Source organism: Sinocyclocheilus grahami, unplaced genomic scaffold, assembly GCF_001515645.1.
Source record: "Sinocyclocheilus grahami isolate Dianchi unplaced genomic scaffold, SAMN03320097.WGS_v1.1 scaffold1379.1, whole genome shotgun sequence".
NCBI lineage: Eukaryota > Metazoa > Chordata > Actinopteri > Cypriniformes > Cyprinidae > Sinocyclocheilus > Sinocyclocheilus grahami.
In genome coordinates, this window is record NW_015506558.1 from 43,244 (window position 1) to 66,379 (window position 23,136).

Genomic DNA, 23,136 nt, shown 5'->3' on the forward strand with positions numbered 1-23,136 from the left:
TTTTCAGTTAAAGGCAGTTCATCATTGAATTCTGTGATGTCTTCATCCAGCTCAGTTCAGTTTAGTTTAGTTTAAATAGTCTCTCTCTGTGCAAGCAAGTCGACGATATCGCTGGAAATGAAGTGTCCCCAACTAAGCAAGCCAGAGGTGACAGCGGCAAGGAACCAAAACTCCATCGGTGACAGAATGCAGAAAAAACCTTGGGAGAAACCAGGCTCAGTCGGGGGGCCAGTTCTCCTCTGACCAGACGAAACCAGCAGTTCAATTCCAGGCTGCAGCAAAGTCACATTGTGCAGAGGACTCAACTGGCTCCTGTGGTCTTGTCCCAGTGGCCGTCTGAGACAAGGTCTTTACAGGGGATCTGTATCTGGGGCTCATCTAGTTGTTCTGGTCTCCGCTGACTTTCAGGGCTGTAGAGGTCCTCTCTAGGTGCTGATCCACCATCTGGGCTGGATACGGACTGGATCTGGTGGCTACGGTGACCTCGGAATAAGAGAGAAACAGACTAATATTAGCGTAGATGCCATTCTTCTAGCGATGTAGCAAGTACATCGGGTGTTATGGAAAGAAAAAAAATCGGGTGTTACGGGTGTACATCGGGTGTTGAAGTATCAAGACACCAGTGGTACTGTACTCTGGCAGAGGAACAATTCAGACAACAAACAGATTTATTAACATGTCTGTGGGTTTATGAGATATTGGAAGTATCATGCACAAAATGTCTGATATAAAATGCAGAATTTCCAGATGTTTATTGCATAATTAAATTGGCAAAAGAAAATCTTTATTTTGGTGGATGGTCTGAAAAACTGACAATGCATTTAAAAAGCAGAAAATATACATGTCTGTGCAATTAATTTTATCCATCAAGAAAGCATATTTAAATAGGAGCATTCTGTCTGGATTTTCCATGACGAGCAACTCAAAGTGCCAGTTGGGGTAGTTTTTTTTTTTTTTTTTTAACATCACCAGCACCTGCTAAGAAGCAGTTGGTGTTTGTGGTTACTGCTGTGTTTGCTTCACTTCCCGATAACACATGCAACCTCAGTGACACCTTTCAATAAGAGAGAGACACAAACTGAAAAAAACAAGTGATAATGTGTCATTTGCCACTTTCAAATTTAAGGAGTTCACAAAACAAAATAATAAAATTTAAGATTTATTGCCTCAGAAAAAGAGATGGTAAATTTTTAGCAACTTTAACAGCATTTGCAATGTGAAATTTTATTTTATTATTATTTTTGTTTTTGCAAGATGCAATATTCTCTTCAGCCTTTATTGGAGGATAATGTGGCAAGCAGTCTGTAGACATTTGTCTTCCTTCAGTCTTCTTTCTGAAGTTGGCGTATCCAAAATGGAAAATGATGCGTTACCTGCACGCAAAGATAAAAATGGCCACCTTGGTAACTTTCCGCACAATTTTAAAGGCCTTAAATGCACACATATCCATTTTGAGCAAATAAAAATACCAAAATGCATTCTTGGTTTCCATTAAGTATCAGCTGTGTTTTGTTTAGTTGCCTGTGTTTGCCCCTTGTACTGTACGAATCCACCTTTTCCCTATGCCCTGTGGCACTTTGCGTGATTTGCTGGAGTAATTTCCATTAAACTGTAAACAATCAGCCAAAGGTTCACTCTATGAACTCAATAATAAATAAAACTGGACTCAATGAGGTGACATTATTTTTCTGAAAAGAGTTTTTCTTGTTATAGCATGTCATCATGAAACACTAAGTGTTCCATTATTCTCCTGACGTCTCAAAATACAACATGAAGGAAACTGTACAGCTCATTCAGTCAAACTGACAGATACGGATTATTTATAGCGCAGCCTTATGATAGAAAATGATTTGTTTCAGTTGAGTAGAACTTGCCCAAATTGGAAAAGCCTCCCACAATCTAAAACTCAGTAGACTCGTTAGGAAAAAGGTGGATAACCCTCAGATTTTAGTTGTGTTTGTCGGTTCTTGTTAGTATTTTGTGTGGTTTATGTTTCTATTGTATTTCTCCTGCAATCTCCTGTGTTTTTTTCTTTATTAATAAAGAATTATTATGAATTTACCTTGTTATCTTCTTCATGTGTGTTTACTTGAGTGTAAACAGAGTGTAAACAGTCACAGGAGATAAATACTTTAGTAGACGTAGTAACGGTTGTTTTGGCTTATCATAATACATGAAGTCCTGAAAATGGATTGAGTTATAATTAATAATAATAAATATAAAAAAAGTCTTAAATTACAAAACTGAAAAAAAAAAGCTTTTTAAACAATATTTACAATAAGTATGCAGGCCCCCAACAGTGTAGCTTTCATTTTGACATCCAGGTTGTTTGGAAACCTCAGCACAAAATCTGCACCTGTATTTAGTACACTGCATGAGAAAGGTTTGAAGATCTTGCCAAATGGTCCGTCTGTCGCTGCCCCGTTCAAAGACACCAGCTGTGGTCACAGTATAAGACGGGTAATTATAACTCACATCAACACATTAAGTATTCAAGCACAGGTAGTCCTCATCTACAGTATGTTTTCACTGTAATGTTTTAGTATAAAAACAGGCCTATAGGGTCATTTCGTGTCAACTCAACCAGAGGTCCCCAGATCACATTTTTGATTTTGTTAATATTTTTTTCTGGTGAAAGAAATACATAAATGATGAAGAAAACCATTAAAATATTCATCCATTACATTTTATATTTTGGCTTTCATCACTACACATGTTAATCTTTCTTCAGAAAAAAAAAAATTGACAAAATAAAAAATTTGAGCTGGGGACGTTTCTGAAATTTGGCCCTATAGGGGTCTAAGATAAATGTCAGAAAGCAGAACTGGATTTATAGCTTAAGCTTTATTCTTTATTAATCACTTTATTCTTTAAGAAAGCAAACAAGACCATGTTAGCTCTGACATTTAAAGCCAAAGAAGTGTGTGTGTGTGTGTGTGTGTGTGTGTGCATGTGTGTGTCCCTGGTATTTATCACGTTATGGGGACCAAATGACCTCACAAGTATAGTAATGCCAGTAAATTTTGACCTTGTGGGGACATAAATATGGTTTGCACAGTATAAACACCTATGGAGGGTCCCCACAAAAAATGGAAACCAGTGTGTGTGTGTGTGTGTGCGTGTGTGCGCACGCGAGACAGGTGTTTTTCTTCACTGTGGTCATCAAATTTCCCCAGAAATGTAACACAACCTGAAATCACCTAAACCTAAACCTACAACCAATGTGGGTCAGGAAACAAGGAAAATGGCTTGATAAGCACACTAGCAGTGTTAAAATCATAATCTAAAAGGTTTATGTGAAGGTTATGTTATAATAGAAAATAACTTTGGTCAATTTAAAACTAATCAAATTCAAAAGGAAAATTTTAACTTGTGCATCACCTCAAAGTTCTGATCCATGCAGCAGGTAAGAGGTAAAAATGGTCCCGCAATCTTAACGGCTGGTTCACCTCGTTTATTCTCAACTGTGAATTTAGGCAGGCAAATATGCCAGTTTTGTCGAACATGTCCGATGGCAAAGCCTGGTGGAGACTGAACCTCCAGCTAAAATATACATACAGCATATAATATACAGTACAACATACTCAAGGGCTGAACAAGAGAAGGATAACGTTCATACCTCATGATTGCAGCTGCTGCAAACAAATGGGTGCACCAGTCTGATGACCTCTTTATTAGATTCATTAATAACATTCATTATGAAGGAACGTCCTTGATAGAAATGCCTGCTACAATAATCACTGTCCTCGAGAATACTAAAAAGAACGTTCCCGACGTCATCCTTCACCTTATATCTGTTGTCAGGCTTTATTCCACAGCAGACTGTAAGAAATTAAAAGAAAGGAGATAAGATTGATGCTCGTTTGATGTCGCTTTATTTAGGGGTCCAAGCACCGAAGGTGCCGGAACTATTGTATTTGTACTAATTTTCTTATTACTATTAGGGGCCAAGCACTGAAGATGTGATGTGCCTGCTTGCAGCTATATTTATTATTAGTCTTTTTCTGCACTAAAAGTGTCTAGACAGCCAAAACCATAAGTCGTAGAAATGCCAAATTTAGCAGGATGGTACCAAATCTTCCCCATTACTCAGCTGCACACACACACCTATAATAATTACTTTTATGTTTTTGTTCCACAACAGTACAGGTTACAATCCAAATTCTTTTTTCCCTCTGATTCTCTGAGTCGAGCATAAAATTATTCCACCATTTTGAGCTGTTTTATAATCCTACTTTTTTGAACTCCTCCTAGACCATTTATCCAATTAATGCCAAATTTTGTATATATCATCTAGAGACCCTTTTGACAAAAAGTTATCAAAAGAATTTTGATTCATCTAAGGGTTTATAAGATAGTTTAGTAAGTGCATGGAGCCATAGCCACAACATTTATCTTCTAAACGGTTTGACTAATTAAAATTATTTTGATAAATATTTATCATTTGTATCTATAGATGATACATGCACAATTTCGTGAGAATCAGTCAAGTGGTTTTAGAGGAGATCGAAAAATAAGTTTTTGCCTACTCAAAATGATTGACGGACTACAACACTTTGTAATGTTGCCCACTAGAGAGAGCCACAGGATAAGATATCTATATTTTTTCTACCAGTTTCCATCACTGTGAATTACAAATAAATAATTTTTACAGTGGTAAATGTTTACTGAGGTAACTCTAACCCTAATAATAATAAATAAATAAACCTGTGCTTCATATTCTTAGATATATTTTTTTGTCTTCCTTTACTTTTCATCTAAATTACCAACTGATGTCTGTGGTTCACATAGACCAGGGGTGCCCAACCCTGCTCCTGGCGATCGACTGTCCTGCAAAGTTTAGCTCCAACGCTAATCAAAGACACCTGCCTTTAATGTTTAAGTGATCCTGAAGACCCTAATTAGTTGCTTCAGGTGTGTTTGATTAGGGTTGGAGCTGAACTTTGCAGGACAGTCGATCGCCAGGAGCAGGGTTGGGCACCCCTGACATAGACAATACTCACAGAAAGCATCAGATAGCTGACATAGTGTACGCTGATTTTTCGAGGGCTTCAGCGATTTCTCAGGGATCAACAATATCAATGTGAATGAAACATGAATGCTTATACATTGAAATCTGTGTAAATGGTTCAGAATAATTATTTGTACTAAGCAAGATGCAAAACATAATTATAATTTCATATAAATGAATAAACTTAATCAGTTTGCAAAATAATATGTGATCTCTAAAACACTTCAATATCACTAAATGTTACCTTTATTTTAATATATCCAAATAATATGCTATTATAAACATCTGTCAAGCTGCATGACATGACTTTATTTATTGCTGTCCAGTTAAAATGAAAAGTTCCCTCTTTTTATTGCAGTAGCCTACATATTGCTGCCTTCAAGTGTACTAATGCCGACCAGTAAACATGCCAAACTTCAATAGACAATATTATTTGTCTATTGTAATATGGTACATAAAATAACACTTCCATAGAAAGACACTTAAATAGGCCTACTCGTGTCACGTTTGAAAAGAGACATGGCCGTTGTGACCTAACTGTATCCTACACAAGGCGTTTCCCAGCGGGCACCTTGATATCAATTTGACATCAGATATTAGTCACTGATGACGGTGCTGTAGCATCAATTTTAAATTGGATGGCAATTTCTTCCAGTGGTAATTCGGTGAAAATAGGAAGTTAATCCCACACTGAAATTGATTTAATGTATATGTAGGCCAGTGATGCTCAATTGACATCAAATCAAAATCATGCCAAGTTTTTGACATCAGTTTGATTTGCATATTTGGCCTGTTTTTTTTATGTCAATTTTGATGTCAATTTGATGTCTTTTCAACATCAATTGCCCACTGGGCTGTGCGTGGACCCCGATGATCCGGCTGTATCTCATTCATGAAATCATGAAATGCTGATGAACAAACCTTCGTCAAAACATTCATCCGGATGAGGTTCTTTGTAGACAAACAATTGATCAATCTAAAATAAGCATAAAAATAACAGGAAATAACTGCATTTGTTAGAGAAAAATACATATAATAGGGCTTGATGCCTACTTTCCCCCCCAAGGAGCACATGTGCTCATAAGTGAAAAAATTTAGGAGCATATTAAAAAACTTTTGGGGAACAATGCAATGTATTTTTTTTTACATTTAAAAGCAAAATGATTTAATTTATTAAAATACAAAAAGTACAGTAGTTTAAAATTTTTTTTTTTTTTTACTTAAAACTTTAATTTCAATTTAATTCTTAAATTGTAGTAAACAAAGTATTGTGTCAACAGTAAAATATTGAATAATATGTGTTAAATAATGTTCTTAGTAGGGACGCACCACTACCATTTTTTCCAGAATGAGTCAGATACCGATACTTTCATTTTTGGTAGCCTACTTGTCGATACTGAGTACCGATACCTGTATTTTCATTGCATTTGTAATTTAAAAAAATACAGAAATCAAATATACAGTACACGATACATTGCACAGTTCAAATCTGTGCTGCTCGACAAGAGTTTCATTGATTTGGTGTGAACTGGTTCATAGTTCACTAAAAAGAACCAGTTCAAAAGAATGATTCGACATCTTGGATGGCCTGATGGTGAGTAAATTAACAGCAAATTTTCATTTTTGTGTGAAGTAATGATCCACTGAAAAGCAGATCTGTTGAAAGATGCTAAGTTTATCACTAAACAATGTTTTCGCTGGAGTAGCGACAAATCTTTGCTGAGAAGAATGTGACAAAATATCCCAGCATCAACAAAGAGTGCTAACTTCAGTACTTCAATAATTGCACAATTAATGTCAATATCCAGATAAATGCTCTGAATTCACCATAAAACACGGCGTATTTGCTTTGGTTTAAATAACTCATTTATCATGCAGTAATGTTGGAACCAAAGTTTCACTTTGTAGTAGTTCATGCAATCATTAAATATTGTAGTACAAAGTTGTAGATTTGGCCACAGCTCCATCACTCTCAAAATAGACGTTTTGTAAAGTTCATTACTGATGACAGAAATGTTGGGGTAAAACAAACCTGAACAAACTCAGTCGTCAAATTGCTTAACTCTGTCTGCATTTCTTTCAAATGGTGTCTACGGTAAAGACACACGGTATACACATGGTGCCTTTTCTGTATGCATGCAACAGTCTGCAAACTTGTGGCTTCCACACTGTTGAAAATTTCATCTTTGTCCAGGATGTGTTGCCCAGTGTCTGTAAGGTGAATATTATTTCTTGACCACAGCCAACTTTTGTTAATTTGTCAGTCAGAATTTTGCCTCTGCCGCCTCTATTTTCTCTATTCTACAGGGAAAATTACAGTAAGAACACATTTAGTCACATCAAATACTCTTTTGTACTCATTGGCATACAGTCATTTGTTGTTGTCGTTGTTTTAATTTTAATTTTATTTTATTCCTTTGTTTACAGTTTTTTTTACAATAATTTTTGCATTAATATCATAATCTTCATGTCATTTTTCAAAACTGTAAGCACATAATTCACAACCGATGATCAAAATGCATTTTTCAAAACTCTTAAAGGTGACATATCATGAAAATCTGACTTTTCCAGGTTTTAAGTGCTATAATCAGGTCCCCGGTGCATCTACCAACCAAGGAAATGTTAAAAAGATTAACCCAGTCACTTTGTTTTGGGAAGCCTTTTTCTGCAAGCCTCTGAGAAAACGAGCGCATCTTATTTTGCTCCCTTGGTGACGCTCCCTTGATCCCAAAGGGATCTCATTATAATATTACTGCCCCTTAATCTGTAAGTTTCCACCCACGGCGCCGTCATTTTGATTTCGCAAGTGACAGCGCTGTACCAGCTCTAATGCCATGGCGAAAGTTTGAGCAAAAGAGGCTAACTGTTCTGTCTTTGGCTGGAGACAAGAGAGCAGTGCATTTATTGATTTATTTACTGTATATTGCTCCTGCCACACAGATCGAAAATAAACAAGCGATTTATTTCCCAGCTGTTTACCTTCACAGACATAACCGACTGTTTTTGTAACTCATGTGTGTTTTTTAACATAAACTTGTGTGAATGAGAACTTAGTTTAGTACTTGCATGCTGTGACAGCCGCTTTCTGTGCGTGTGCTTCGGATGTGTGCGCTCAGAAAACCGTATATCAGAAGTTTAAACTAATATGGTTTAAAACGCATGATTTCAGCGCGATAAACGTGATAATCAGAACCAAAACAGATGTTTTTAGCAGGTACACTCTATAAAGGCGCAGCTCTTTTCTGGAAAAGGGGGCGGGGAGTAGCAGCTCATTTGCATTTAAAGACACAGGCCCAAAAAAAACAGTGTGTTTCTGCTTCCACTCAAAATAGGCATTTTCAAAATTATATAATAAATGATCTGTGGAGTATTTTGAGCTGAAACTTCACAGACACATACAGACTTATATTACATATTGTAAAAAGGGGCATAATATGTCACCTTTAACACTTTTTCCAAATGCTTGGATACAGTACAAATAAACCTAATATAATTTGTTCATTGAACTAAAATCACCATTTCAAAATGACACAGCTTAAAGGGATAGTTCACCCAAAAATGAAAATTAGCCTATGATTTACTCACCCTCAAGGCATCCTAGGCGTATCTGACATTCCTCTTTCAGACAAACACGATCGCAGTTATATTTGAAAATGTCCTGGCTCTTCCAAGCTGTATAATGGCAGTGAATGGTGCCCCTGTTTTTGAAGCCTAAAAAACTGCATCCATCCATCATAAAACTACTCCACGCGGCTCCATGGTGTTAATAAAGGCCTTCTGAATCGAAATGATGCGTTAGTGTAAGAAAAATATAGATTTTTAAAAATGTATAAACTGTAATCTCCAGCTTCCGGTCGCTCAAGCAGGCGCGTTTACGACAAGGCAACAAAAGAGGCTTTAAAAACAAGAGCACCATTCACTGCCATTATACAGCTTGGAAGAGCCAGGACAATTTTAAATATATTGAACTATCAGTTGATACAATTGCTCAAAATAATAAGTAATTATTGCATTACTCTTGATGCATAGTTTTAATGGAAATTGTGGAAATCATGAAAGTTAAAATAATTGAGGACTGAGTATGTTCAGGTATGTTCAATTTCAAGGGGCCTGTTGTTGGGAGGAAAATAAAACCCCAAGAGTTCTGTATCATTGTCATCAGTGATTGATTTTCCTGTACAGTAAATGTCTTTTTAGAGGGTGATAGAGCAGGATGCTGATTCATATTTTTGGAAGAGGCAGAGAAATGCATTCTTTATCTCTCTCATTTTGTTACTTGTTTGTTGTCTTGTCTTCTGGGGCTGCATACAGAGATTTGTATTTAAACACCATTTAATTGGTGTTGAATCGGTGTTAAATTTACAAAGTAATGTAAACAGAAATGCATAAATGGGATAAATTTAGATTTCGAAGTGATCAGATTTGGTATATTTACACTAAAAAAATTTATTTATTTCTTCCTCTTCTTCCTTTTCTTCCATAGTTTTGATTTCTAAGTAAACAAATGATGTATAAATGTTTCCACACATGATCATTGGCTGAAGGTAACCAGTAAGTAAGTGTGGCACTTAAAAAGTTCAATTAAAACTCAAGAGCTATTCGTTTTGAATGATGTGTCTAATGTAGAGAACTGTGTTTAGCGTTTTGCAAAAAGTTTGTTTTACAATTGCAAGATGAGTGTAAAGTAGATCATGTGCTTGCAGTTTTGCCGTCCGAAGATCGCGGTATATGAGTGAATGGTTTCACTGAGTGTGCCTCAAATACAACTTTTAGTGTGAGCAATAAAAATAAAAATAAAACTTTAATTGGTGTATTACTTTTTACAAATGTATTTTTGTACACACATGAATGTGTGAGTGATATGACAAACTCCACTGCAGACTGAACGAGCAAAAGACACAAAATAGTGTAGAGAGTAGTAGATTGCAGATGTAGATATGCTTAATGGTCCTGAAAAGTCTTACTGGCTTGAATCCATAATGTAAGTTGTTCTCTGTGTCTCTTTAGAGAGGATGTGGAAAGCGTTGCTGGACTGGGGTCTCCATCTGCGGCAGGACCTCTGTCGCTTCACTAGGCTCTATGAGCATGTCATGCTGCTTGTGCTCATGATGAACACTGCAACACAAGTGGTGATGACATTTGAAAGACTCGCATCAGATAAAGTGTCCCAAGCAGACCAGAAACAAGCAAAGATGCACTCATTCAAACAGTTTTGTGTTTAAAGTACACTCACATTGATTTCAATCAGTGAATTAATGGTTTTAATTTTTTATGAATTGACTGACTGACTGTGAACAGAGAATTGTTTTGCAATGAATGGAAGCCTGTTTATGTCATAAAATAAAACAAAAATAAAAAGGTAATTGCTTGCACATTTTTCTCCTCTAAGAATGTTGAGACATAAACCTATTGCGAGAAAAAAGGTCTGAATTTTGAGATAAAAAGTTGCACCCTGATAGCGCACGTACATCACAGAGACGTCTATTTTACGTCGGCAAAATTATTGCTTTGCTCATCTGCAATACGTCTATAGGATGTTTCCTAACAGATGTCAAATAGACATTTAGAAGATGTCTTTAAGATGTTGATGATTTAGAATGTATGTAAAACTTACATCTTAAAGACGTCTATCAGATGTTTGTACACAGCAGATGCTTTCCAGATGAAGCGATCTTTAACTGACATCTTGCAGACGTTCGTGTGCTTTCTGGGCAATTACCTTTTTATGTAGCATTCATGCCATTAGGTGTCAATTTAAGTCCAAGGCGACAACAGAAACAACATAAAAATGATTGCGTGCATCTTTAATATCTCTGCTGCAGTCATCAACTTTCCACCAGAAGTAATGGTGCCTGCGCACAATATCACAAATGTTGAGTTGTTCTCATCAGTGCTAATATATGGTATTTCCCGTTTCTCATTTGTCTTTCTTAGCTTGGGTTTATGAAGCACTGGAGGCAGTCTTCTTGGCTTTTTATGTGATGGAGTGTGTGTTAAAGCTCATAAGTTTTGGCTTAAAGTACTTCAAAAGCCTGTGGAATATTCTGGGTTGAGTTGTCTGTGCTGGCAGAACAGTTGTTTTTCATGTTTTCTTATTTAAAGCATATATTTTGTGAATTTATTTATGCTTAAAGCAAGCAAAACATATTTACCACTGGAGTAAGAAAATAAACAATTCAAGATATGCTTTTTGAGAACAAGTCTTAATATTTGATACAGTTTTGCTTCTCAGATAGTTTTGTCCTCTTTTCCAGTAAAATAAATATTGAAGCAATTTTTTTTTTTGCAGTGTATAGGAACATAACATGCTCTTTTTTGTTTATTTCTCCAGATTTCTGTCACTCTGGTGGGATTGATAGACCTTTTTCTCTACAACAAACACTATGATAGTGGGCGATTCACCACTTTTTTCCACCTTCTTAAAATGTTCAAAGTAGGTCGAGCATTCAGGATCTTATGCACTCTGCGGTGAGTGTTTCAGTCTTTACCACCAAATGTTCAAGTTGAAGTATGAACTGCCTAAGGTAGAATAGCATGGAGCGGTTTTGCATCATTTCAGGTCCTCATCTCAGGGTTTTCAGTGGTCCCAAGGTCATCATGAAAGTAATAGGAAAGTCTTTAAAGATGAATGCAGTCATCTTCTTGCTCATGTTTTGCATGTTCATCACGTTTTCCATTCTTTTCCAACAAGACTTCAGCAAGTCCGACCCAAAGCGATTTGGTTCCATGCTCAATACCATGTCTACACTCTTCCAGCTGTTGACACTTGACGATTGGATTAAGATCTATTACACCAGCCGAGACAATGGTATGGTATAGAAACATGTTCACAGGCTTATATTTTTGCATAATTAGGTTGTCTTGAGAAATCCAACCTACCGATCTACTATTTAAGCTTCTTCTTCTTCTTCTTTATCTGAAACTAAATTTGGACTTTATCTCCTCCTAGAGTTTTGAAGCTACAGCCACCAAACTCAGATCAGACCTTCAGACTGGTCTGACTCGGGTTGCTATCTTTTCTAACTGATCAGACTTACGATTTTTGTTAAACAGATTATCAAAACTACAAAAAGTCCTATAAACTTCCGTTTACTTTTGACAGTAAGAGTTTAAGCTGTCTATCACTAGCAAAGCTAATTGGCTATCCTAGGACAACATGCTAATTTATGCTAGCAATGTGTCAAATCATGCTAGCAACATGCTAATCATGCTAAAAACATGTTAACATCATGCTAATCATGCTAGAAGCATGCCAACCTGATAAAACGTTTAAACATATTAGCAACATGCTAATCATGTTAGCAACGCGCTGACAACATATCAATCAAGATAAAAATGTTAGCCACATGCTAATCATGCTATGTTAGTCAAGTAAACAACATGCTAATCATGCTAGCAACATGCTAACAACATGCTAATCATGCTAAAGCATGTTAACAACATGTTACAACATGCTAGCAATGTGCTAGCAACATCTAGGTTATCTAATCTAACTAAACATTCAACTTTCTAAACTTCAAGCTTTTACAACTGCTTCAAACTTTCAGGCTAGGCTTTCTCCAGCCAACCTCAAAGTTTGTTTACAAACTTTACTTATCTAGGTTTAAGTTAAAGGCTAATTTATTTTAATATATTTATTTTGGAGACACAGTTCTTATGTGTTACCAGGTGCACCTAATATTATCATCTCCATCGTCTTGTAGGCTACATCTTAATTGAATACTACATCCTTTTAAGGTAAGTCAAGAATGCAATAATATTCCCATATTCCCTTCAACCATCAACAGTAAGGGTGTATCTGTAGCCTGGGCCAGTAGTTCGGATTTGTAAGTCATGCTAACATTTTCATTGGCCTCACAAAAATAAAACTTAAATGTAATAATACAATGATATAAATATAATCTTTGAATTGTTTTCAATATGGCAGATTGGGTCAATGACAGTCAATTTAAGTGTCCTGAAACTCTGGTTCCAGGCCATCCTTATCGTTGATCCCAGATTTTGTGCATCATCATTATTAATATTTTGTAACACAATGTGCTCACAAGTTGCATTATTCATTTTCGCTATAAAAACAAACCATGGGGGTAAGTCTGATCTACGCAGTGACGATGGACACCATCCTCAGCAACAAAAAGGTCAGAGGGCATCAATAAAAACACAATTATAAAACAGTTCTAATCCTACATGAAGGTTTTCACTGACAACATTCCCTCTTACTGAACATGTTCACATTTAGAGCATTGTTGAGAAACATGCGTTGTCAATCGAGATGACAGGTGAGAGCTTTGTCATTCACTTGATAGCCTGTGCATGTATACAGCATGCATGAATTGATTAAATGGATTCTATGTCTTGAATGCATTGTAAGTTGCTTTGGATAGAAGCATCTGCTAAATGCATAAATGCGAATGTATGTAGAGTAAGTCCATGCAGAGTAGTGATGGGTGCTTTCCAAACACTGCTTCGTGATGATTCCAGACCTTTGCCAATCATTTGTTTTAAGCCAGTGATTCAGAGCGTGTATTAAACTGCCGTGATTGTCAGTAAGCAAGGCTTTGTTACTTTGTTACTGTTTCCAAATTTTAGTGGTTCTCTGTGAACCCATGAACCAGTGTCCATGTGGTTTTTACCTGATCTCGAATCCGTTTGATAAATTTGTAGACATTTTAATGACACGTTTGTATGAAAAAAACGGAAGAGTCGTAGTTAATAGTCTCTTATTGGCCTGATTAACCAAGCTCTCTATAAAACAAACAAAACAAATGAATAAAGGAACTCATGTAATATACACACACTTCATATTTAATGGTATTAGATGAATTGCATTTAATAGATAACACTTCCAATAAAACATTTGCAATTGGTTTTTAGATGTTCACATGGAGCATAGGCACAGGAACAGTTTCTTCCCACACTTGATATTGTAGTTAAATGCCTTCCAAGTGCATTTGTAAATTCACTTAGCCTAGTCCTATTTATTCATATTATCAGTGGTGTAATGCAACGAAGTAATAATACTTCGTTACAGTACTTAAGTATTTTTTGGGAGTATCTGTACTATACTTGAGTTTTTATATTTCAGCCAACTTTTACTTCATTTAATTTCCTAATTAAAATGTATACTTTTACTCCCATACATTTCCCCGAAGCATATTCGTTACTTACTACAAAACAGTCAGAAGAACACAGACTGCAGGAAAACAGGTTTGATGAATCAGTGGTATGGCGCTTGCAAGTTAGACTCCTAAAAACACCTTTTCTCACGACGCATTTTGCACAGCCGCGGATGATTCATTTTCCACTCAAGTCGAGACCGGGGTGTTCGATATACAGTATATCTTCTGCGATAATATGGTAAGTGTTGTTGTAATGATGTGCGATCTGACATTCACACATAGAGTGCACGCACGTTGATTTATTTGTCTATTAAAACTCAAAATTCCAGGCATTCTTTCATTGGCCTCACAAAAATAAAACTTAAATGTAATAATACAATGATATAAATATAATCTTTGAATTGTTTTCAATATGGCAGATTGGGTCAATGACAGTCAATTTAAGTGTCCTGAAACTCTGGTTCCAGGCCATCCTTATCGTTGATCCCAGATTTTGTGCATCATCATTATTAATATTTTGTAACACAATGTGCTCACAAGTTGCATTATTCATTTTCGCTATAAAAACAAACCATGGGGGTAAGTCTGATCTACGCAGTGACGATGGACACCATCCTCAGCAACAAAAAGGTCAGAGGGCATCAATAAAAACACAATTATAAAACACAGTTCTAATCCTACATGAAGGTTTTCACTGACAACATTCCCTCTTACTGAACATGTTCACATTTAGAGCATTGCTGAGAAACATGCGTTGTCAATCGAGATGACAGGTGAGAGCTTTGTCATTCACTTGATAGCCTGTGCATGTATACAGCATGCATGAATTGATTAAATGGATTCTATGTCTTGAATGCATTGTAAGTTGCTTTGGATAGAAGCATCTGCTAAATGCATAAATGCGAATGTATGTAGAGTAAGTCCATGCAGAGTAGTGATGGGTGCTTTCCAAACACTGCTTCGTGATGATTCCAGACCTTTGCCAATCATTTGTTTTAAGCCAGTGATTCAGAGCGTGTATTAAACTGCCGTGATTGTCAGTAAGCAAGGCTTTGTTACTTTGTTACTGTTTCCAAATTTTAGTGGTTCTCTGTGAACCCATGAACCAGTGTCCATGTGGTTTTTACCTGATCTCGAATCCGTTTGATAAATTTGTAGACATTTTAATGACACGTTTGTATGAAAAAAACGGAAGAGTCGTAGTTAATAGTCTCTTATTGGCCTGATTAACCAAGCTCTCTATAAAACAAACAAAACAAATGAATAAAGGAACTCATGTAATATACACACACTTCATATTTAATGGTATTAGATGAATTGCATTTAATAGATAACACTTCCAATAAAACATTTGCAATTGGTTTTTAGATGTTCACATGGAGCATAGGCACAGGAACAGTTTCTTCCCACACTTGATATTGTAGTTAAATGCCTTCCAAGTGCATTTGTAAATTCACTTAGCCTAGTCCTATTTATTCATATTATCAGTGGTGTAATGCAACGAAGTAATAATACTTCGTTACAGTACTTAAGTATTTTTTGGGAGTATCTGTACTATACTTGAGTTTTTATATTTCAGCCAACTTTTACTTCATTTAATTTCCTAATTAAAATGTATACTTTTACTCCCATACATTTCCCCGAAGCATATTCGTTACTTACTACAAAACAGTCAGAAGAACACAGACTGCAGGAAAACAGGTTTGATGAATCAGTGGTATGGCGCTTGCAAGTTAGACTCCTAAAAACACCTTTTCTCACGACGCATTTTGCACAGCCGCGGATGATTCATTTTCCACTCAAGTCGAGACCGGGGTGTTCGATATACAGTATATCTTCTGCGATAATATGGTAAGTGTTGTTGTAATGATGTGCGATCTGACATTCACACATAGAGTGCACGCACGTTGATTTATTTGTCTATTAAAACTCAAAATTCCAGGCATTCTAAATTATGGACGACAAAAATGCTTCTGTATGCTTTTTATATTTATACAATTTAATATAGTTAACTGTGCAGATATCCGGCACTATTTGCTAATGGTTAGAGAGTCGGACTCGTAACCCAAAGGTTGCGGGTTCGAGTCTCATACCGGCAGGGATTGTAGGTGGGGGGAGTGAATGTACAGCGCTCTCTCCCACCTTCAATACCACGACTGTGGTGCCCTTGAGCCCCAACTGCTCCCCGGGCGCCGCAGCAAAAAAAAATGGCTGCCCACTACTCCAGGTGTGTGTTCACGGTGTGTGTGTGTGTGTGCACTGCTGTGTGTGTGCACTTTGGATGGGATAAATGCAGAGCACTAATTCCGAGTATGGGTCACCATACTTGGTCACACGTCACGTCACTTTTTCACTTTAAAATAGAATCTATCGCTATTTGCACTTAGTGAAATTAGCTTATCGCTAAAAAATACTGCTATATTCACTTATCTAATTGCTTAGTGTAAATAGCATCTATCGCTAAGAAAATATGCTATTTTCACTTATCTAATTGCTTAGTGTAAATAGCATATATTTTTGCACTCTGCAGCTGCAGTAGAACATGGTGTTTCTGTTGGTTCATGAAAACGTCTCTGAAACGTCTGTATTTGACAAATATTGCATTTTATTCACTTAATCTGTGATAAAGTATGCCAGTACTGTGCAAACACCTCTACGGAAGCAGAAAGTGTCCGATAGTGATGTGTTGTTCGCGAAAGAGCCGATTCTTTGTAGCGAACGAGAAGAGCCGACTCCCGTCGGGGAGAGCCGAATCTTCAGCAGGAGCCTTCTGTTTTAGCCCAATTTAGCAATTGTGAATGGTTTGTGTGTTGGTAAGCAATTTTTTATTCGGTGTTTTCATAAAAGCCTTATTTTTATGCATTTTTTCGTTACAAAAAAAACACATGCGGCTAATCACCACACTTGATATTGTAGTTAAATGCCTTCCAAGTGCATTTGTAAATTCACTTAGCCTAGTCCTATTTATTCATATTATCAGTGGTGTAATGCAACGAAGTAATAATACTTCGTTACAGTACTTAAGTATTTTTTGGGAGTATCTGTACTATACTTGAGTTTTTATATTTCAGCCAACTTTTACTTCATTTAATTTCCTAATTAAAATGTATACTTTTACTCCCATACATTTCCCCGAAGCATATTCGTTACTTACTACAAAACAGTCAGAAGAACACAGACTGCAGGAAAACAGGTTTGATGAATCAGTGGTATGGCGCTTGCAAGTTAGACTCCTAAAAACACCTTTTCTCACGACGCATTTTGCACAGCCGCGGATGATTCATTTTCCACTCAAGTCGAGACCGGGGTGTTCGATATACAGTATATCTTCTGCGATAATATGGTAAGTGTTGTTGTAATGATGTGCGATCTGACATTCACACATAGAGTGCACGCACGTTGATTTATTTGTCTATTAAAACTCAAAATTCCAGGCATTCTAAATTATGGACGACAAAAATGCTTCTGTATGCTTTTTATATTTATACAATTTAATATAGTTAACTGTGCAGATATCCGGCACTATTTGCTAATGGTTAGAGAGTCGGACTCGTAACCCAAAGGTTGCGGGTTCGAGTCTCATACCGGCAGGGATTGTAGGTGGGGGGGAGTGAATGTACAGCGCTCTCTCCCACCTTCAATACCACGACTGTGGGGCCCTTGAGCCCCAACTGCTCCCCGGGCGCCGCAGCAAAAAAAAATGGCTGCCCACTACTCCAGGTGTGTGTTCACGGTGTGTGTGTGTGTGTGCACTGCTGTGTGTGTGCACTTTGGATGGGATAAATGCAGAGCACTAATTCCGAGTATGGGTCACCATACTTGGTCACACGTCACGTCACTTTTTCACTTTAAAATAGAATCTATCGCTATTTGCACTTAGTGAAATTAGCTTATCGCTAAAAAATACTGCTATATTCACTTATCTAATTGCTTAGTGTAAATAGCATCTATCGCTAAGAAAATATGCTATTTTCACTTATCTAATTGCTTAGTGTAAATAGCATCTATCGCTAAGAAAATATGCTATTTTCACTTATCTAATTGCTTAGTGTAAATAGCATATATTTTTGCACTCTGCAGCTGCAGTAGAACATGGTGTTTCTGTTGGTTCATGAAAACGTCTCTGAAACGTCTGTATTTGACAAATATTGCATTTTATTCACTTAATCTGTGATAAAGTATGCCAGTACTGTGCAAACACCTCTACGGAAGCAGAAAGTGTCCGATAGTGATGTGTTGTTCGCGAAAGAGCCGATTCTTTGTAGCGAACGAGAAGAGCCGACTCCCGTCGGGGAGAGCCGAATCTTCAGCAGGAGCCTTCTGTTTTAGCCCAATTTAGCAATTGTGAATGGTTTGTGTGTTGGTAAGCAATTTTTTATTCGGTGTTTTCATAAAAGCCTTATTTTTATGCATTTTTTCGTTACAAAAAAAACACATGCGGCTAATCACATGGGAGGACAGACTAGGATACCATTCCCAGTCAGCAAATTTCCTTTGGCGTGGATCTGGCCCATATCAACAAAACTACATCTTTTTAGCCAGAACTGAACCTAAACATTGCCATAACCCAACCCAGAGTGAGCCAAATAATAAAAACAGATGTGGCTTATAAATGGACCTTATATGGTATTCTTATATGGCTGAGTTCTGTAAAGGGCTGACGGCCCTTATGTGGCAGATAAACCAAATGCCATTATTTAACCATATTTACACCACACCCATTTTTTTTTATTTAAAATACCCATTACACAGTAAATCATAAACACAAAAATGGATTCACATTCATTTTTAAAATGTTTATTGTATAATTTTAATAACAGAATTACAATACAGAACATGACAGAAGTGTGCCATTTTGTAAATGTCAGATGAGTGAATAAATGTACAAAAATGTATACTTTTAGTAAGTCTCGCCAGTCTTTCTCACTCACAGTCTGTCAGGAAAAAGAAGAGAAAAAAGAACATTAGTATATCATAGTATCACACATTAGATATTATTTCAAGACAAGCACATAAAGGAGTGTGAATCAGCACTGCACACATTCTTTTCTATCACCCAAGACATGAGTGCCTTTTAAAATTTTAGGGCTGAGTTCTGTAAAGGGCTGACGGCCCTTATGTGGCAGATAAACCAAATGCCATTATTTAACCATATTTACACCACACCCATTTTTTTTTTATTTAAAATACCCATTACACAGTAAATCATAAACACACAAATGGATTCACATTCATTTTTAAAATGTTTATTGTATAATTTTAATAACAGAATTACAATACAGAACATGACAGAAGTGTGCCATTTTGTAAATGCCAGATGAGTGAATAAATGTACAAAAATGTATACTTTTAGTAAGTCTCGCCAGTCTTTCTCACTCACAGTTTGTCAGGAAAAAGAAGAGAAAAAAGAACATTAGTATATCATAGTATCACACATTAGATATTATTTCAAGACAAGCACATAAAGGAGTGTGAATCAGCACTGCACACATTCTTTTCTATCACCCAAGACATGAGTGCCTTTTAAAATTTTAGCTACTTTAATAACAGGCTATTTTTAGACATAATACTTAATTATATACATAATATTAATGAAAACATTAGTGTAATTGTACCTCAGTTTTGAAGTCACAGTTTCATACATTTTTGGTACAGCAGGGGGAGAAAACATACAATTGCTTTTTTTTTTTTTTAATAAACAGTGGTTTACTGTACAATTTATGGCTCTGCCTTTAAATAAACTCAATTATAATAAAATTTTTCTTAAGGATAAAAAAAATCTATCTTAGCTAATGCTATACAATAGGGAGCCGTATTAGAGCACATTACTAAAATATTAAAGGCTGCATTTAACAACAGAGCCCAATCTATTAAATACAATTTCTATTTATTTTTAGATTCAATAACCAACACTAAAAAAAACAAAAAACAAAGAAAGGATGCAAACATATAAACTGCACATTTGCACATTGCAGTTTTCTAGCAACAAGCTGAGGTAAATGTAATGCTGTTTTATTGGCATTTTTCCGCGGTTGCTAAACTGATTGAGATTACATGGCACGAGCGTGTTTATTTTGCGTTATAACCGGTTGTAACTAGTAGAAAAGCGTTTTAAAAGGAAGGGATGATGATATTTGGCTCACTCTGGGTTGGGTTATGGCACTGTTTTGGTTCAGTTCTGGCTAAAAAGATCTGGACCAGTTTTGGGCCGGCAAACACAAACTAATCTGGGACACACTTTAGCTGTTGATATGATCCGGATCCACGGATATATTTTCAAAATTTTAGTAATCCACCAATAGGAATAAGGGAAGACACAAAGCAACCAATAGCACTGTTGAATGGACTGAGATGTGGACTGCCACTGACCTGCCAGCAGTTTATATGTGTTTTTCCAAATAAAAGCCAAATGTTAACCATAAGTTAACATATTCCATGGTGTGCCATAGCCAAGCCACATATGGCTGTCAGTTGTGTGCTATCATCTGGACCATATACCTCAAAAAAATGGTCATCCAAAAGAAAATTCCCTCCAATTCTAAATCCATGGCAAAACATACGGTTAAAGTTTGGCCCATACCCAGCAAGCAATTTTGCGTTTAAAAGACGTCTATTAGACGTCTAGGCTAAAACGAGGCTAAATTTGGGCTGTCAGTGAAAATCTAATAGACGTCTATCATAGCCCATTTATAGACTAGTCATGAATTAGACGGCTATTAAACGACTACATATATACGTCTAATAGACGGTGAATATGGGTCTAGGCTAAAACAAGGCTAAATTTGGGCTGTCAGTGAAAATCTAATAGACATCTAATAATAGCCCAAGAATAGACTAGTCATCAATTAGACCGCTATTAAACGACTACATATATACATCTAATAGACAACAAAATGGCAATCCATTTATTAAGAAAAATAAAATTTTTGACAACTTAACACAATACAAAATTATAAAAATACAAAATAATTAATGACAAAAAAATTGTATAAATACAATACACTTAAATATAAATATTATGATTTAAAAAATCTGGAGTTTTTAACAACTTAAGATCAGAGCATGCTATCACACTTAACATTAAAACATTACGGATAAATGACAACATAAAAAAAGATGAACCCTTTTGTTGGTTTACTTTTAACAAATAAAACAACCAACAGTGACTTAAAGGAAATTATTAATTATTGGTTTTATTTCTTGTTTAAAATGCCTCCTAACTGCATTCCTCAAGTCCAACTCTATGCTGCCGGGAAGTTGGTCATCACAGCATCTGCCAAATAAGAAAGAAAAAAAGCACAAGAAAAGCTTGACATAATTTTTTACTTAAATTACACTAATTGTGACAAGGAGTCATTCTCGTTTGCTTGGATGCCAACTAAAAACAAAAAACGAGATATATATCACCATTCAGTGTGTTAAAAAAGAGAGAAGCTCTCTGGTAAATGTTGTGTGTTTTATACACATACCTCTAATGACCGAGAACAGTGCAGTCTTTTGAAATGCCTCTTTCTGCAGCGGACCACCCCCTTCATGTTGAATTTGGACACGAGGGAATTTTTTTAAAACCCTAAAATATAATACAGATTGAGATGATTAACAATTGCGTACATAGTTTGCCATTTCAAAATGACCAGTAAAGGAATTATTTTTTTAATTTCTGATTTGCTTTGTAACTTATTGAGTATTGACACCACAATGTTTGATTAATGATTTGTAGGCTTTACCTGTCCAGCATCCTTCTGGCACTGTCTTTGAGGTTTCTTCCTTCAACTCTGCACAACTTTGACACCTGAATAACACATGCCAATGTCAGGCGGGTAGTATTATATGCGTCCGTGTACGTGTGTTTACCAACCTTAAACAATGATGCCCATTGACCTGCAAGTTTTCCATCACTAACCCTTTAAAACTCTTTATTCCAACAGTTTAAGTTTTTCCCTATTAGTGCCCCCCCAAAATCTGTTTCTGCCTCCAAAATTGTCTGGCACAACTGACTTCATAACAACACAGTGATAGCTGCTGTAACTAAAAAGTAGCCCAGTACACACATTAACCTCAAATGTACATGGAATAATAAATTCACCCCATACCGTTTTATTACATTATGTTTTCTGTTTGTACTGTTTAGGTTTTAATGCTGCATTGCACATCTGAGCTATTTGCACTTATTATTTGCATTCTTAAGCTTTACTATCAATTTGGAAGTTTCAAAATAAATCTTATTGTCACGTTACTTGTACAATGACAAAGATATTCTATTCAATTAGCTCATGCTCTCTCTGTATCTAACAAGCCATTGTTCAGTAATAAATTCAATATAATAATTAAAATAATCGATGGATGAGAGATGATAAAAGATGAGAGCTTTAGTGAGGAAATGTTGTATTGGAGAGGGGGTTTTTTTTACCATTGCTGCCCGAATCTTTTCCAGATGTTGAAACTCCTCCTCAGTTTCTCCAATTCTTCTGAATTGGCGCCTTTCCACTGAATGGTATGGCTCGGTACGGTTCACTTTTGGGGGTTTTCCACTAGGTACAGTACCTGGTACTTTTTTTAGTACCACCTCGGTTGGGGTTCCAGGCGAACCGTACCTTTACCAAAACGTGCCGTGTAAACTCTGCTGATCACGGATTGGTCGGAGAGAATCGTCACTACCTGCGTCACTGAACTTGCGACACAAACACAAAAGAACCGCTAGATTTAAATCAGCACAGCCAGCGAAGGATCGAACGCAAACGTTTTGAACGGGCCGTAAAAGCGCCATATGTGAAAGAAGGAAGGGGGCACACGCTCCGAAGATAGCGAGTGTTGTGCTACAGGCCAGGTACACAGAGCGACAGAGAGAGGCGGGGGATTTAAACGCAAGCGCCTTGGTTAAAGTCCCCATGAAATCAAAATGAACGTTTTTTGGGTGTTAGTATCAATATGTTAGTCTTAAGGTTATCTATAAGGCAGTGTGCTCCAAAACAGTGACAAAATTCGCATTTAGAAGATATAAGCATT

General features: G+C 36.4%; 1 protein-coding gene across 1 annotated transcript in view; it reads right to left on the reverse strand.

Moving 5' to 3' along the window:
* Positions 1-1,285: 1,285 nt before the first annotated feature.
* The window catches only part of LOC107569765 (phospholipid scramblase 2-like), a 35,170-nt gene continuing 13,319 nt past the window's right edge, over positions 1,286-23,136 (reverse strand). The window contains exons 2-7 of the mRNA XM_016255922.1: positions 5,933-5,987; positions 3,620-3,822; positions 3,382-3,543; positions 2,277-2,438; positions 2,063-2,181; positions 1,286-1,373 (exon numbers count right to left, since the gene is read on the reverse strand). Coding sequence (XP_016111408.1) covers positions 2,086-2,181; positions 2,277-2,438; positions 3,382-3,543; positions 3,620-3,822; positions 5,933-5,987 — 678 coding nt within the window. The 3' untranslated portion in view covers positions 1,286-1,373; positions 2,063-2,085. The remainder of the gene's footprint in view (positions 1,374-2,062; positions 2,182-2,276; positions 2,439-3,381; positions 3,544-3,619; positions 3,823-5,932; positions 5,988-23,136) is intronic.